Source organism: Alexandromys fortis, unplaced genomic scaffold (assembly GCF_014885135.2).
Source record: "Alexandromys fortis isolate MF-2015 unplaced genomic scaffold, M_Fortis_MF-2015_v1.1 scaffold_36, whole genome shotgun sequence".
Lineage (NCBI taxonomy): Eukaryota > Metazoa > Chordata > Mammalia > Rodentia > Cricetidae > Alexandromys > Alexandromys fortis.
This window is the reverse complement of record NW_026067915.1, coordinates 14,367,640-14,381,684: the sequence shown is the minus strand read 5'-3', so window position 1 is coordinate 14,381,684 and position 14,045 is coordinate 14,367,640. Positions and strand designations below refer to the sequence as shown.

At 43.3% G+C, this 14,045-nt stretch overlaps 1 protein-coding gene across 10 annotated transcripts in view; it reads left to right on the top strand.

Annotated features, from left to right (window-relative positions):
* The first annotated feature begins 1,411 nt into the window (after positions 1-1,411).
* Positions 1,412-14,045, top strand: part of Cnot10 (CCR4-NOT transcription complex subunit 10) — a 43,055-nt gene continuing 30,421 nt past the window's right edge. For 2 of the 10 annotated variants that reach the window (XM_050139427.1, XM_050139428.1), the window contains exons 1-8: positions 1,412-1,694; positions 1,887-2,033; positions 6,136-6,230; positions 6,976-7,137; positions 9,045-9,195; positions 10,587-10,729; positions 12,255-12,341; positions 12,899-12,982. In XM_050139427.1, coding sequence (XP_049995384.1) covers positions 1,673-1,694; positions 1,887-2,033; positions 6,136-6,230; positions 6,976-7,137; positions 9,045-9,195; positions 10,587-10,729; positions 12,255-12,341; positions 12,899-12,982 — 891 coding nt within the window. In that variant the 5' untranslated portion in view covers positions 1,412-1,672. Of the gene's footprint in view, positions 1,695-1,886; positions 2,034-5,195; positions 5,625-6,135; positions 6,231-6,975; positions 7,138-9,044; positions 9,196-10,586; positions 10,730-12,254; positions 12,342-12,898; positions 12,983-14,045 lie in introns of those variants that run through there. The other 8 variants (XM_050139430.1, XM_050139433.1, XM_050139426.1 and 5 more) reach the window with 7 other exon arrangements.

The following is a 14,045-nucleotide window of genomic DNA, read 5'->3' as shown; positions in this document are numbered from 1 at the left end:
CAAAACCTTCATGGTAGAAGGAGAGAAATGACTCCCACAAATTGTCCTTTGACCTCCATAGATATACATACTGTGGCACACCTGTACACACACACACACACACACACACGAATAAATGAATAAGTAAATGTGGAAAAAAATTAACTAAGCAGTTCATGGTGGGATACAAGCACAGGACTCGACACGCAGCAGAAGGAAGAAGTCTAGTCTAAGGCTTGTCAGGGCTATAAACAAGACCAGACCCTGTGTCAAGAAGAAAGTAATAAAGTATTTTATTAAAATGCTTAGAGTGGTTCCTATTTTTCAAACTAGTCCTCGGCTGGCATAAATCTTGGGCAAAAGACTTAGAGGTTAGATGTGATGGCACATACATAATATCCTAGCACATGGGTGGCCAACGCAGGAGGATTTTGAGTTTGAGGGTAACTTGGACTGAACAACAAGATTTTATCTCAGATTTTAAGAAAGATGCAGAAGAAAACTTTTGACTCTACTGATGATGCCTCCTTGAAACTATTTTTAATTTTACACTTTAAAGACATTGCTACAAAGATCATCCTTAAGCATGTGCAGAGCTAAGAATCACTCTTTAGGATACAAACAATGAAGAGGGTTTGGCCTCATGTTGTCATTAAAATTTTATTGTAAAGCATTCCAAATATATGCAAAAGCAGTGATGATCACAACTCCCATGTCCACAGTGCATTTTTGCTGCTTAATTGTTTCTTCTATGTTCTTATGATCTTTATGTTTTGTGGCTAAAGAATGTTATAGCAAGTCCAAACACTTCAGTATTCAATTTGCGGGGAAAGAAATATGTGGGGCTGGCCAGGAGTGCATGCCTTTAATCCTAGCACTTCTTAGACAGAGGCAAGCAGATCTTTGAGTTCAAGGCTACCCTCTTTTATAAAGAGAGTTTCAGAGCTACACTGAGAAATATTGCAAAAGAAAAGAAGAAAGAAAGATATAGGGCCTGGGTCAGGCAGTGGTGGCACACGCCTTAAATCCCAGCTCCCGGGAGGCAAAGGCAGGAGGATCTTTATGTGTTTGAGGCCAGCCTGGTCTACACAGAGAGTTTCAGGACAGTCAGGACTGTTACACAGTGAAATCCTTTCTCAGAAAAAAAAAATGTCTTTTATCTAGGGAGGGAATGCAACATAGGGTTGTTGTGGGAAACCAGTGAGTCAGTACAGGCATGTCAGGCCCAGCGCTTGGCACATAAACGTCAGGTGTGATGCCTATCATTTTGGTGAAACGCGGAACAAAAATCCCTACCTTTTCCTGTTTCACTCAGGATCTGCCCTAGCTCACTTCCGGCTTAGCACAGGCGCACGAGCTTCCGGGGCCGAGACCATCCACTGTTCCCACGCCCAGCTGTCGGCGCAGCTGGCCCCGCCCCGGAAGTAGTGTGTTCCTGGGCCGCTACCGGGCGGAAGCTGTGGATGGCGGGGAAAACAGCCCTGTACAGGCGGATATGTTGGTGCTGTTGCTAGACGACCAACCGTAGCTTCGTCACTTCCTCAGCCCGTGGTCCGTCCAGGCCCGAATCAGAGGCGAGCGGAGCCGGGTTGAGCTGAGCGTTGTCCCCCGCCTTGCAGAACCAGCGGCCAGCCCGGCGGCGGGAGTCGGGGCCACGCCACCTGCAGGGAAGAACTCGAGCCGAGGCGGGAAGATGGCTGCAGACAAGCCTGCAGGTGAGGGGCCCGCGCCGCGACCCGGGGGCTGACACACTGCGCGCGGGGACGGCGGGGCCTGCGTGGGGGACTCGAGGCCACTTGTCTTCGCTCCTGTGCCCCCGCGCCTCTCTTCTCAGCTGTCTCCGCTGGGAGCCCTCGGGTCCCACCTCCAGTGGCTTTCTGCTGTGACTTCTCTTGAATCCACTGCAGACCATCCTTGCCTTGTGCTCCAAGATCGTTCTGGCCCAGGAAGCTCAGCTGTGTCACCCCGCTTTCCAGATGCTTCAAGGAAAGGTCTTCCCGAGCATACACGGTTGTCTGAAGGTCCCCAGGTTCAGCCACTGAAAGTGGCCTCCGGTCAGCAACTTTCCTATGTCCTGTGAAATCCTCTTTCTGAAAATTGTTTAAATAGACGTGGCGTTCTGCTCTGTGCCGTTGTGAGCCCCCTCGTGTGGCTGCTGGGAACTTGGTCTTAGTCCTTCTGCAAGTGCTGCTGAGCCGTCTGCCCGGCTCTATGATTAAGTTCTTACTCTCTATGGTTTTCTGTAGTGTCTCTCTGCTATTCCACTAGGGAATATCAGCCTGTCACCTGGAAAATCTGCTCTGTTTCTTTCAAGAAAGTAATATTTGCTGTATTCAGGTTTTAGTGAAAGAAATTTAAGTGACAAGAATTTAAAGTGGTCGGCACGCTTTTTACAGTGAAATATGATCAGAAAGGGGGGATGTCAGGTGACATAGGTTTTAGGTGGTTCCCATCTCCACAACTGACAAATGAACTTGTTAAAGTGAGCCTGTCCCAATTCAGGTGCAGATACACAGAACCGCTGGAGAATCCTCTCAGTGGTCCCGGAAAAAAACAATAAAGATGTCGGGTGTTGAGCTAACAGAGTGTACTATGGAATTGGTTGATGAATTGATTAGTGATTGAGACAGGGTCACAGGCTGGCCTGGAGCTTGCTTTGTAGACCATGCTGTTCCCAAATGCACAAAGACTTACGGTCTCTGCCTCAAGAGGGCTGGGTTAAATGGGTATGTGCCACCATGCCTGCTGCTATAGAATTTTAGATAGCTTGGTCAGGGGTGGCTTCTTGTGAGATTTTGGTTTTATTGTGGTTTTGTTTTTTTATAATTATTTTTAATTGTGGGTGCGTGCACTTTAACACAGATACCTGCAGAGACTGTCGGAGACATTGGATTCCCCGAATCTGTAGGTAGTGGGTGCTGGGAATCAAACTCGGGTCCTCTGAAAAGCAGTATGTGCTCTTAATCCCTGAGCCCCCAGTGATTTTTTTTAAGCATTATTTTTTTTATTCATTTATTATGTATACAATATCCTGTCTGTGTGTATGCCTGCAGGCCAGAAGAGGGCACCAGACCCCATTACAGATGGCTGTGAGCCACCATGTGGTTGCTGGGAATTGAACTCAGGACCTTTGGAAGAGCAGGCAGTGCTCTTAACCTCTGAGCCATCTCTCCAGCCCCCACCCCAGTGATTTTTTTTAAGTGTTTTATCTGTGAGTGTGTGTGAATGCATGTGTCATGCATACTTTGACTTCCAAGGATCGAACTCAAATGATCAGGCTTGCATCTTCAGGCTGCAAGCATCTTTACCCTCTGAGCCCCCTGCTGAACCAACCCCTGCTGGGGTAATGTTTGAGCAGAGATCTGAATATAGTGCAGGGACTATCCATGTGTTGTAGGGTGGCTGGAGGGTATGCAGTGCCTGTCCAAGTCCAGACGAGGAACCAACTTCGTCCTTGTTAATTAAGATGTTCTGGCTGATTGAGGCCATCATCACGTTCATTTTCGAAAATCATCTTTTTAGATCTGTAGGACTACCCAGTTTGAGTTCTAGCTCGGTCATGCAGCGTTGCTTCCCTGGTCACTTGTTCCTTCACAAAGGCACGGCTGCAGGTGATGACGTGGCTGTAGCACAGCCTGCCCTGAGGACCTAACCCTGGTTTGCTAAGAGCTGTGTGACATGTCTAACTGAAGAAGAAAGATCTGGAGCAGCCTTGATGTTCTTGGAGGAGGACCCTGTTCCTGCTGAGATGTTGGATTTATATGAAGGAGATGAGTTTGGCAAAGTTCTCGTGAACCTGCTGTTTTCAGTGGCATGGTTCTGACCTTTGGGTCTCCATATTTTCTCTTTCATACTAGTCTTTTTTTTTTTTTAATAAGACTTATTTTTATTTTATTTTTGGTTTCTCGAGATGAGGTTTCTCTATATAGCCCTGGCTGTTCTGGAACTGCTTCTGTAGACCAGGCTGACTTCGGACTCACAGGGTCACAAGTGCTGTAATTAAAGGCACCTACCGCCACTGCCCAGGTTAAGGCTTATTTTTAGTTATGTATATGTGTGCGTGTCTTTGTGTGGGTATATGCATATTTGGAGAGATATTGGAGGATGCCAGAGGTGTTTTGATGCCCTGGAGCTTGAGTTACATGCAGTTATGAGCTGCCCCAGGTGGGTGCTAGGATCCAGACTCTGGTCCTCTGATGAATAGAAGAACTGCACACAGGTTTGAGGTCAGCCTGGGAAATGTGATAAGTTCTAGGCCTTTCTGAGTTACAGACTGGGACCCTGTCTCAACAAAACAAAACACAAAAAAGGCAAAGAGCAGATGGAGATCACGCTTGCCACCCTCCAATTTTCTTAGTATTCTAAGATGGCCTTAAACCCACAATGTTCCTGCCTCCATGGACCATGGCACCCAGCTACCCCGAGAACAGGTTTGATCAGAATGTTTTTTGATTTTGTTTGTTTGTTTGTTTGTTTTCTTTTTTATTTTGATTTTGTTGAGACAAAGTTTCTCTGTGTAACAGCTCTGGCTGTCCTGGAACTACCTCTGTAGACTAGGCTGGCCTCGAACACACAGAGATGCGCCTGCCACTGCCTCCCAAGTACTGGGAATTAGGATCTCTGGAATGTGTGTCCTCCCATTTTTTTTCCCAGCTGTGCTTATCTTAAAATAGAAGGAACATAGTTTGTTGGGCAGGAACTGTAAAATATAACCCCTTTGTTCTGTGTGTGTGTGTGTGTGTTACATATACATGAGTGTATGAGCTAGCAAGTGGAGGCCAGAGAACATATGTCTTCCACTATCTCATTCTCTTGAGGCAGGACCCTTCTGTCTCTGTGAAGAAGGATGTACAGCCATTTCCAGCTCTTTACATGGGGACTGAGGGTTCAAATTCACATGGCCTTGCTGCGGAGTAGGCACTCTCACCCACGGAGCCATCTCCTCAGCCCACATCACACTTTTGGCCATGTAACTTCTTTGCATTGTATTGAAGCTAATATCAGTTTGGATGAATTCAGCTTTTCCTTTGGGTGGTAGAAATCACATCTGATCTGTCTTAGCAGCTCTCTGATGACTTCATTAAGGGCTTTCATCCCATCACTCAGAAAGTGGAGATGAATCGTCGAAACTCACATAGTGAGTTTGAGGCTAGACTGGACTACATGAGAGCCTGTCTCAAAAACAAAATAAAATAAAATGAAAAGACATCATTTAAAACTTTGCCTTGCCAGGCATTGCTGATGTTTTGTGACCGCACTGTCTGGCAGCCTTAGCATTGTGTTTTAGTCGTTCCTTGACTGCCCGCATCCTCCAGTCAGCTTTGAAGTGTTAACATTCTGTGTTGGAATATGTCTGTGCTTTCAGTTAACTGACTTCTTTCCATTTGGAAGAAGTGTTACGTTTCTGTTCTGTGGTTGAAACCTAAAGGTGTGTGTGTGGTTAGAAATGAAGTCTTTCAGCTTAAAGAATGTTAAGGTTTGTGCATCCAAGAGCTCTGTACGCCTGCGTCAGCCGTGCTCTTTAGGCCAGGGCAGAAGGAAGGTGAAGCTTCTGGAGGAGCGACCGTCCCCGCTTTCCATTGGCAACGGAGAATACTTTTGGACAAGTAAAGACACACTGTGGGATTATGTGCAGACGCTGTCTGGTAAGCAGTCAGCAGCTACAAATAGTGCATGGCTCTTAAAACACTGGGAAATTGATTACAGCCCTGCACATGCAGAAGAAGCAAAACAGCAGTAATCTCATTGAAGTATTTTTTAATTGTTATTCTGAAGTAAAAGATGTAGGTGAACTATGGTTGATTAATATTTGAGAATATGCAACTCAGTTCTCTAGACATGGAAATGAGCTGCAGAGTCTGTCAGCCCCAGTCTTTTCTCTGTATCTAAACCCATTCCTCAACACCGCCCCCCAAAACAACAAAACAGATGGAGAACGGATTCATTGTACAGATTCATATTTTGTGTGTGCGTGGACATGTGATGAGCTATGGAACCATGTGGAGGTCAGGATAACTTGTGGAAGTTAGTTTTCTTCATCTTTTAAGATCTGGGGATCAAACTTGGGTTGTCAGTCTTGCCTACAAACAGTATTTTCCCTTGCTGAGCCCTTTTGCCAGCCCAGCTTCCATTTCTAAAGAAACTTTGTGTTTGCAGATCAGGGAGCCGAGAAACATGAAGGGGCAGGCCAGTCGTCTGGGGTCACTGACCAGGAGAAGGAGCTGTCTACCAGTGCTTTCCAGGCCTTCACAGTAAGACATGGTCTCTCTCTTCAGCTGCTCAGAATGGGTCTGCCGAGTAGAACTCACTTCAAAACAAATCTAAATTTTATAAATTTTATTCTGTCATAATTCAGAAATTAACTTTAGGGAGAAGTGGGTGGGTTTCATTTTATATAAACATGCTGAAAAGATTGGAAATATTTTGAGCCACCCCCAAATTTTTGTTTTCATAAACATGTTTTAACTCCAATGTTGTTTGAGTCTTTTAAATTTAGATTGATAAATGTGTGGGTCAGTCTTTTCATTTCCCTACTTTGTCCTTTTCTTGTCTTGAATGTACTTTAAAGTGGACCACCAAATATTTGTTGTCAGAATTGCAACTTATCTGACATAAACAATATGAAAAAATCTTATGATATACATCCACGTTAGACGAAAGAATTCCAAAGGATCTGACCGTTGGAATAATTATGTCCCTTTCTTGGCGAGGCTCCGATCCATACACTGCCAGCAACATGTGCGCACTATCTATCATGTCTGCATACATGTGTTAGAGCTCTGCCTACTGGTGTGAGAGTTGGAGTCTTAGAAAAATGTAACGGTGTTCTCTGGCGTGCCTGTTGCTCTACCTAGGGCGTTCATTAGAATGCTAAGGGGACTCCCACTTTAAAACAAGTGAGATGAGGGAAACGTATTTGGAAAAGCTGTATTGTTCTTAAAGCTAATATGGAATTTTGTGTGTATATGTGTGGTTTTGTTTGTCTTTTCTTTTTAGTCTGGAAATTATGATGCCTGTCTGCAACACCTTGCCTGTCTCCAAGATATAAACAAAGATGATTACAAAATAATTTTGAATACAGCAGTAACTGAATTTTTTAAAAATAATCAAACAACAACAGATAATTTGAGACAAACACTTAACCAGCTGAAGAATCAGGTGATAAATGAATTTAACTGTAAAAATTTGTTGTGTTAAGTTGTGAAATAGAAATAGTTAAGGAAAATAAATGTGATTTCTTGCTTGATATTAAAGACAGAATTTCTACTTCTCTGAATCCTTTCTTGCTATAAGTTTTGTTTGGACTTAGTTATTACTCCAGTCCCAGCACCAGGGAGGCAGTGACCAGCCAAAGCCAGTGTGAAACCTGTCTCAAGAAAAGGATGGAGAGCAATAGAGGAAGATGCGTGATGTTGGCTTCTAGCTTTCATAGGGGCTTTCTACACTTGATCACACAATAATAGAAATTTTCAAATCAAATAAACTAATATTACAAGAAGGGCTGCCTGTCTTTCGAAATGGAGTTTTCACTATTTAAGACACCTTTTAATGTGAAGGTAGTGGCTGGATAAGTAATGAAGAGCTAGCTCCCTTGAGCCGCTGGTCAGCCAGGGTCTTTCCCACCCTGTGAACTCCCCTGCCATGTCATGCTCAACCGTATGTGTAGCTGAAGTCTGATTGTGAACCACTCTGTTCTCTGAAGTTTGAGGTTCCATGCCATCAGCCACACCAAAGTTGTTGGATCCGTGTTTACTAAACTGCTGCATGATTTGGGGAAATGTCAGTGAGAATTAACCTTATAACATTATGTGATTATTCGTTTTAATCTTTATGATGGCAAAGAGATGTTAATCTTAGTATGACTAGAATTTTAGTTATGTGTGGTATACATAATTAGAGATTTGTTTTGAAATGTAAAGAGATTCAAGGCAGCCTGGTTCACAAAATGAGTTCTAGACCGACCAAGCAAGGAGGGCTACAGGAGACCCTTTCTCAAAAAAAAAAAAAAAAAAAAAAAAAAAAAAAAAAAAAAAAAAAAAAAAAGCCCACAAGTAAGCCAGGTGTGTGCATGCCTTTAACCCCAACACTCAGGAGACAGTACTCTGTGACTTCAAGGACAGCCACAGCTTTATAGTGAGATCCTGTTCCAAACAGACAAGAAAAACAATGGAAATAAAATGTAAACCTAGTCTATAATCCCTTCACTTGTTAAGATGAGGCAGGAGGATTGCTGTGTGTTTGAGGTCCTCCTGGGCTATAGAATGAGACCCATCTCAGAAATCTTGTTTTAAAAAGTGGAAATATGGGCTGGAGAAATGGCTCAGCAGTTAAGAGCACTGACTCCTCTTCTAGAGGTACCCGAGTTCAATTCCCAACACCACAACCATCTTAATAACACCTGATGCCCTCTTCTGGCCTGCAGGTATACATGCAGAGCACTTGTATATAAAATATAAATAAGTAAATTTTTTAAAAAAATTAAAAACATGAGCCAGGCAGTGGTGGCACACGCCTTTAATTCCAGTCAGAGGCAGGTAGATCTCTGTGAGTTCAAAGCAGCCTGGTCTACAAGAGCTAGTTCCAGGACAGGCTCCAAAGCTACACTGAAATCCTGTTTCAGAAAACAAAACAAAACAAAAAATTAAAAACCTGAAGATACTATTTTTTGTTGTTTTGTATTTTGTTTTTGAGATTGGGTTTCTTCATGACTGTCCTGGAACTCATTCTATAGACTAGGCTGGCCTTGAACTCAGGAATCTGCCTCTCCAATCCTCCCAGTGTTGGGATTGGGAGTGTGTGCCCCAGCCTGGTGAAGGTACTGTTGAGATGTGAGAAAGTGAGATGTGCTAGGGCTGGGCGTGGCAGTGCACGTCTGCGCTCACAGCTATTCGGAAGCTAGCCTGGAACTCACTATTGCCTGGGCTGATCTTGAATTTACACTAGTGCTGCCTCCGCTTTTTAGGTGCTGAGATTATAGGGGTGTACCACACATCCAGCTGAGGTCTTTCACTTTTGCAGTCTGTCGTACTGTTGTTAGAGCACATTCTGTCTGGATTGTTTTGTAGGTTCACTCAGCTGTTGAAGAGATGGATGGATTAGATGACGTTGAAAACAGCATGTTGTATTATAATCAAGCAGTCATTCTTTATCATCTGCGGCAGTATACAGAGGCCATATCTGTTGGTGAAAAGCTTTATCAGTTCATAGAACCATTTGGTATGTTATCTGTCAAGCCAGAAATCTCATCCACTCTTACTTGCAAAATTCTCTAAAAAATGCTTTTTATCTAGATGACCTCAATTAAAGCTATATGTCAGCATTTAAAGGGAATAGCTCAGTTAGTGGACTGCTTGCCTTTCAAGTGTAAGGACCTGAGTTCACTGCCTAGAGCCTATATGAAAACAGCTGAGTGTGGTAGTGTGTGCTTGTAATATACAGGTGGATCCCTTGAGTTTGCTGGCTGGGTGGCCTGGCCTGCTTAAGAAGCTCTAAGCTGGGCTGGAGAGATGGCTCAGTGGTTAAAAGCATTGCCTGCTCTTCCAAAGGTCCTGAGTTCAATTCCCGGCAACCACATGGTGGCTCACAACCATCTGTAATGAGGTCTGGTGCCCTCTTCTGGCTTGCAGACATATACACAGACAGAATATTGTATACATAATAAATAAATATTTAAAAAAAAAAAGGAAGCTCTAGGCTATGGAAATTCCTGTCTCAGAGTACTGGAGTCAGGGCCTGGAGAGATATAGTAGTTAAGAGCATTGGCTATCTCCTAGGACATGAGTTTAATTCCCAGCACCCACATAGCTGTTCACAATCATCTGTCACTCTCAGAAGATCTGATGCTCTCTTCTGGCCTCCTCAGCTGTGTGGCTGTCTCCTCGCCTCTCCCGCAGACATTGAACTTTCTGCCATCTCTGTAGCTGTGCTTCTCTTGTAGAGTATCTGTGCAGGTTGGAGCCCTGATAGGCATGCTCTTCACATAGCACATTTATTGAGTGCACACACCAATGCTATGAGCCAGGCATGGCTTGGCAGTGTAGGGGGCATTGCAGTGAGCTTAACAGGAAATCGTTGTCCTTGTCACTCTCACGAGAGTAGTTGAATGCTATGGAATAGTGCTAAAATCAGGTAAGAAGATAGAGGTTGATTAAATAGAGACTTTTAGATGCAATAATCAAGCAGAGCCTCTGACCTTCCACACATACTCTGTGTACACGAATGTGTGGAAAAATACACATGCACACACGTATGCAGTCATACTAAAATAAATAAAAATTGGAAGTTAAGAGGTATGCAGAGGTATTGTGTATTAGTAAGTAATGAAGCAAATGCTTGAATTAAGGCTTCTTCCCACTACATGGCTGCCTCTAAGAAGACTGTAAGAGAATACTCGCTGACTGCCTGAATGAGGCCTAGAGACCCCACTAGAACAATGGCAGCACCAGGAAAGGATGCTGCTTTTTTTCATGGCTTTAGTGACATTCTTTGTTTGAATGAAGATGTGCTTTGTTTTGCAGAGCTCTGTGTCCTGTTTAGGAGTAAGCAGAGGTGTATGCTCAACCTTGGATTGTAACGTTTCCTATTTGTTTGTGTGTTTGTTTTGTCAGAAGAAAAATTTGCCCAAGCAGTGTGCTTTCTGCTTGTGGACTTGTATATATTAACCCACCAAGCTGAGAAAGCTCTGCATCTTCTTGCTGTCCTAGAAAAAATGATATCACAGGGCAGCAGCAACAAAAACGGGAAGAACGAGGTGAGTTCCCAAGCATCAGACTGAGACTTAAAAAGTGTGCCCCATGTCTGTCATGTGAGCTAGTATCCTAGCAGCTTTATGGAGTGTGATTCACAGAAGCTGTGCTATCTGTCTAACCCTTGTAAACTGCCTTTTAAAAACTTTTCTGTACTAACATCTGCATGGTCTACATTTTCAACCCCAACAGGTGGGTTAAGAAATTCCAACTGAATGCTCTTAGCAATCTTCCTAAACTTTGTGTTGTATAATATTTCATTTTTCATACTTGGTACTTATAGTATTTGTTGAAGTAGACCTTAGTTCGGTAAATATATATATGTAGATGGAAGTTTATGTCCCACCTGGTCCCACAGCCATGTAGTCCCAAAGAAACACACAGAGGCCTACATTAATTATAGACTGGCCTATTAGCTCGGGCTCATTATTAACTAGCTCTTAGAACTTAAATTAACCCATAATTCTTATCTATGTTTAGCCACATGGCTTGGTATCTTTTCTCAGTGCAGAATTTTCATCTTGCTTCCTCTGCATCTGGGTAGCAGCTGCAGACTGAGCCTTTCTTCTTCCCAGAATTCTTCTAATCTGGTTGCCCAGACCATACTTCCTGCCTGGCTACTGGCCAATCAGCATTTTTTTTATTTACTTACTTATTTTTGAGTTTTTTAAGACAGGGTTTCTCTGTAGCTTTGGAGCCTTTCCTGGAACTAGCTCTTGTAGACCAGGCTTGCCTTGAACTCACAGAGATCCGCCTGCCTCTGCCTCCCGAGTACAAGTGCTGGGATTAAAGGTGTGCGCCACCACCACTCAGCCAATCAGCGTTTTATTAAACCAATACGAGTGACAAATCTTTACAGGATACAAGAACAGTATACCACAGCATGTCTATGGGTAGTAGGTTCTAATCTGACAGTAGGAACACTGAGCCCTTGTCCTTGGGGCCCTCTGTAGGGAAGGGATGGATGGAGTACAGTGAGGTCATGGGGAGAGAGGAAGAAAATTAGAGAATCTCCAGGAATTGAGTGTTTGATTTGAATATGCAGACTGACCAGTCAGAAAAGGAGGAATGGAGCAGAGTAACTGTCCTAATGGAGGAAACAGCACAAAGGGGATGAATGGTGGTACTGAAATGAGCAGGGTCTGAGTGTGGAGAGCGCCGAGGTGAGCTCATTATAAGGGAAGTGGGTCCGAGTAGGAGGAGAGTGGGAAATGGAGTACTTCCTCGGGAAGTCAGGGCTCAGTGGTGCTGGCAGGATTCTGACAGAGGAGGGTGTAAGAAGGCAGAGTATCTAGAGAGATAGTCTGAGTGACATGCATGACTTCAAATGGGTCCATAGTTATGTTCATCGGTGAGTTTCCTGTTAAGAATGCCATACTGACCTGACCCATAGTCCCTCGGAGTGTGCCCAACAGCAGGCTCAGTTTGAAATGGCCTAGGGCTACTTGACTTGGGCGCTTTGTATGTAGCTCACTTGAAAATCAGTTATGGTCATAACTATCTGATTGTCTTTGTTTCACTATTATACAGGCTGGCAATAACAGCAGCAAAGATGGATCTAATCCTAAGGCTGAGAGTGGAGCGCTAATAGAGGCTGCAAAGTCCAAGATACACCAGGTAGTATACATTCAAAGGGTGGACATGCCCTGAAGCAGTGTGAGAAGCACATAAACACTAATTCAAGGCAGTGTGTTTACTCAGGTTGGAAGACTTGTAGTTTAGAAGTATAGTTTTCCCTCCAAATACATTTTAAAATATATATACATGTATGTATGTATGTTTATATGTATATACACATAAAACTTCTTTAAATTACTTTATAGGACTTTGAAATAACATAGAATATATGATAAGTCAATATATGAAATTTTAAAATTATACATTTAAGGTAAATTATTATACAGATGTAGATTTGTAGGGTTTTTGGTTTTTCTTTTTTTTTGCTCAGGAGTAGAATTATTGTCTACAATGCACAACACCTTCGATTCTGTCCCCGGCACCACAAAAAATAAAAGAAAACAAATATTTAAGATAATTTATAAGATGCATTTGCATGTGACTGGAATTTGACTGTGTTGTAAGCAGATGAGAGCTAGTGTCCTGCACTGGAAACTAGAACTTGAGCATGTGTAAAATGGCCCACCCTCTTACGCCCCTCCCTTCCTCCTCCACAGTACAAAGTCAGAGCATACATCCAAATGAAGTCCCTGAAGGCGTGCAAACGGGAAATCAAGTCTGTCATGAACACAGCTGGAAATGTAAGTTCCTTCTGGACTTTTTCTTGTGGTATCAGTTTCTGACTTTTCTATTTAGACTGAGGATTTGTTAGTTTTCGGTGAGGGGTGGCTTAGTGGTAAAGCACATGCCTCTAACCCAGGTTCTGAGGGGTCCAGGAAGATTCCGGGTTTGCTTGCTTTCAGCCTACCATTGAAAACACAGACTTCAGGTTCCGGGAGAGCCTGTCTCAACAGAACAGGGAGAACAGAACAGGGAGAGAGGGTAGGCTACCTGTTCTCTTGTGGCCCCAGCACATATACATATTTGTTTTTAAAAATTGATTGTGGCAGCACACACCTTTAATTCCAACACAGAGAAACTGTCTTGGAAAAAACCCTAAATATATAAAATAGTTGGTGATTGTTGTATAGTTTACTGCTTATACCCAAGGCCATGAACACTTGACTTGGAAGTGATTCTGCCTAGATCATAATCCTGAGATTATGATTTCTTAGTGCCCAGATCATCTCTGGGCCAACAGAAGGCTGAGAGAGAGGGTGAACTAGACCATAGAAGGAGAGCATGTTTATGAGCCAGTGAGTAAATGCTGGGATGGAGGTTTTCAAACTCCAGTGTCCAGACCTCTGTGTGTGATCGCACTCTGAATCAGCACTCTCTGGAGGCCAGACAGCGTGAGAATTTAGTGACAGTGGCCTGAAATCCAAAGAAAGAGTTGCGGGGTAGAAAGAGTAGTGCCTACAAACAAAACTTGCTGTTTGAACGTTCTTCCTTTCATACAGTAATACGGTTTCCCGTTATAACTGGTTATTGGTTATTAGGTGAAAGGTAAACTTGAATCCTAAGTAATGAGAAACGTTGGGGATAGCTCAGTGGTAGAGCACTGAGCACTAGCCTAGCAAGCAGTCCTCTGTAGTTGGCTTTTCACTCTTTGCTCTTTGGTGGCCCATCACCTGCTCTCAGACTTATTCTTACTTATGAATGCCCAACCTTAGTTTGGATTGTTTCTAGCTAGCTTTTTTAACCTATATTATTCCGTTTCTCTTTAACTATATTTAGCCTCTGGGCTTTTTATCTTTCTTTATT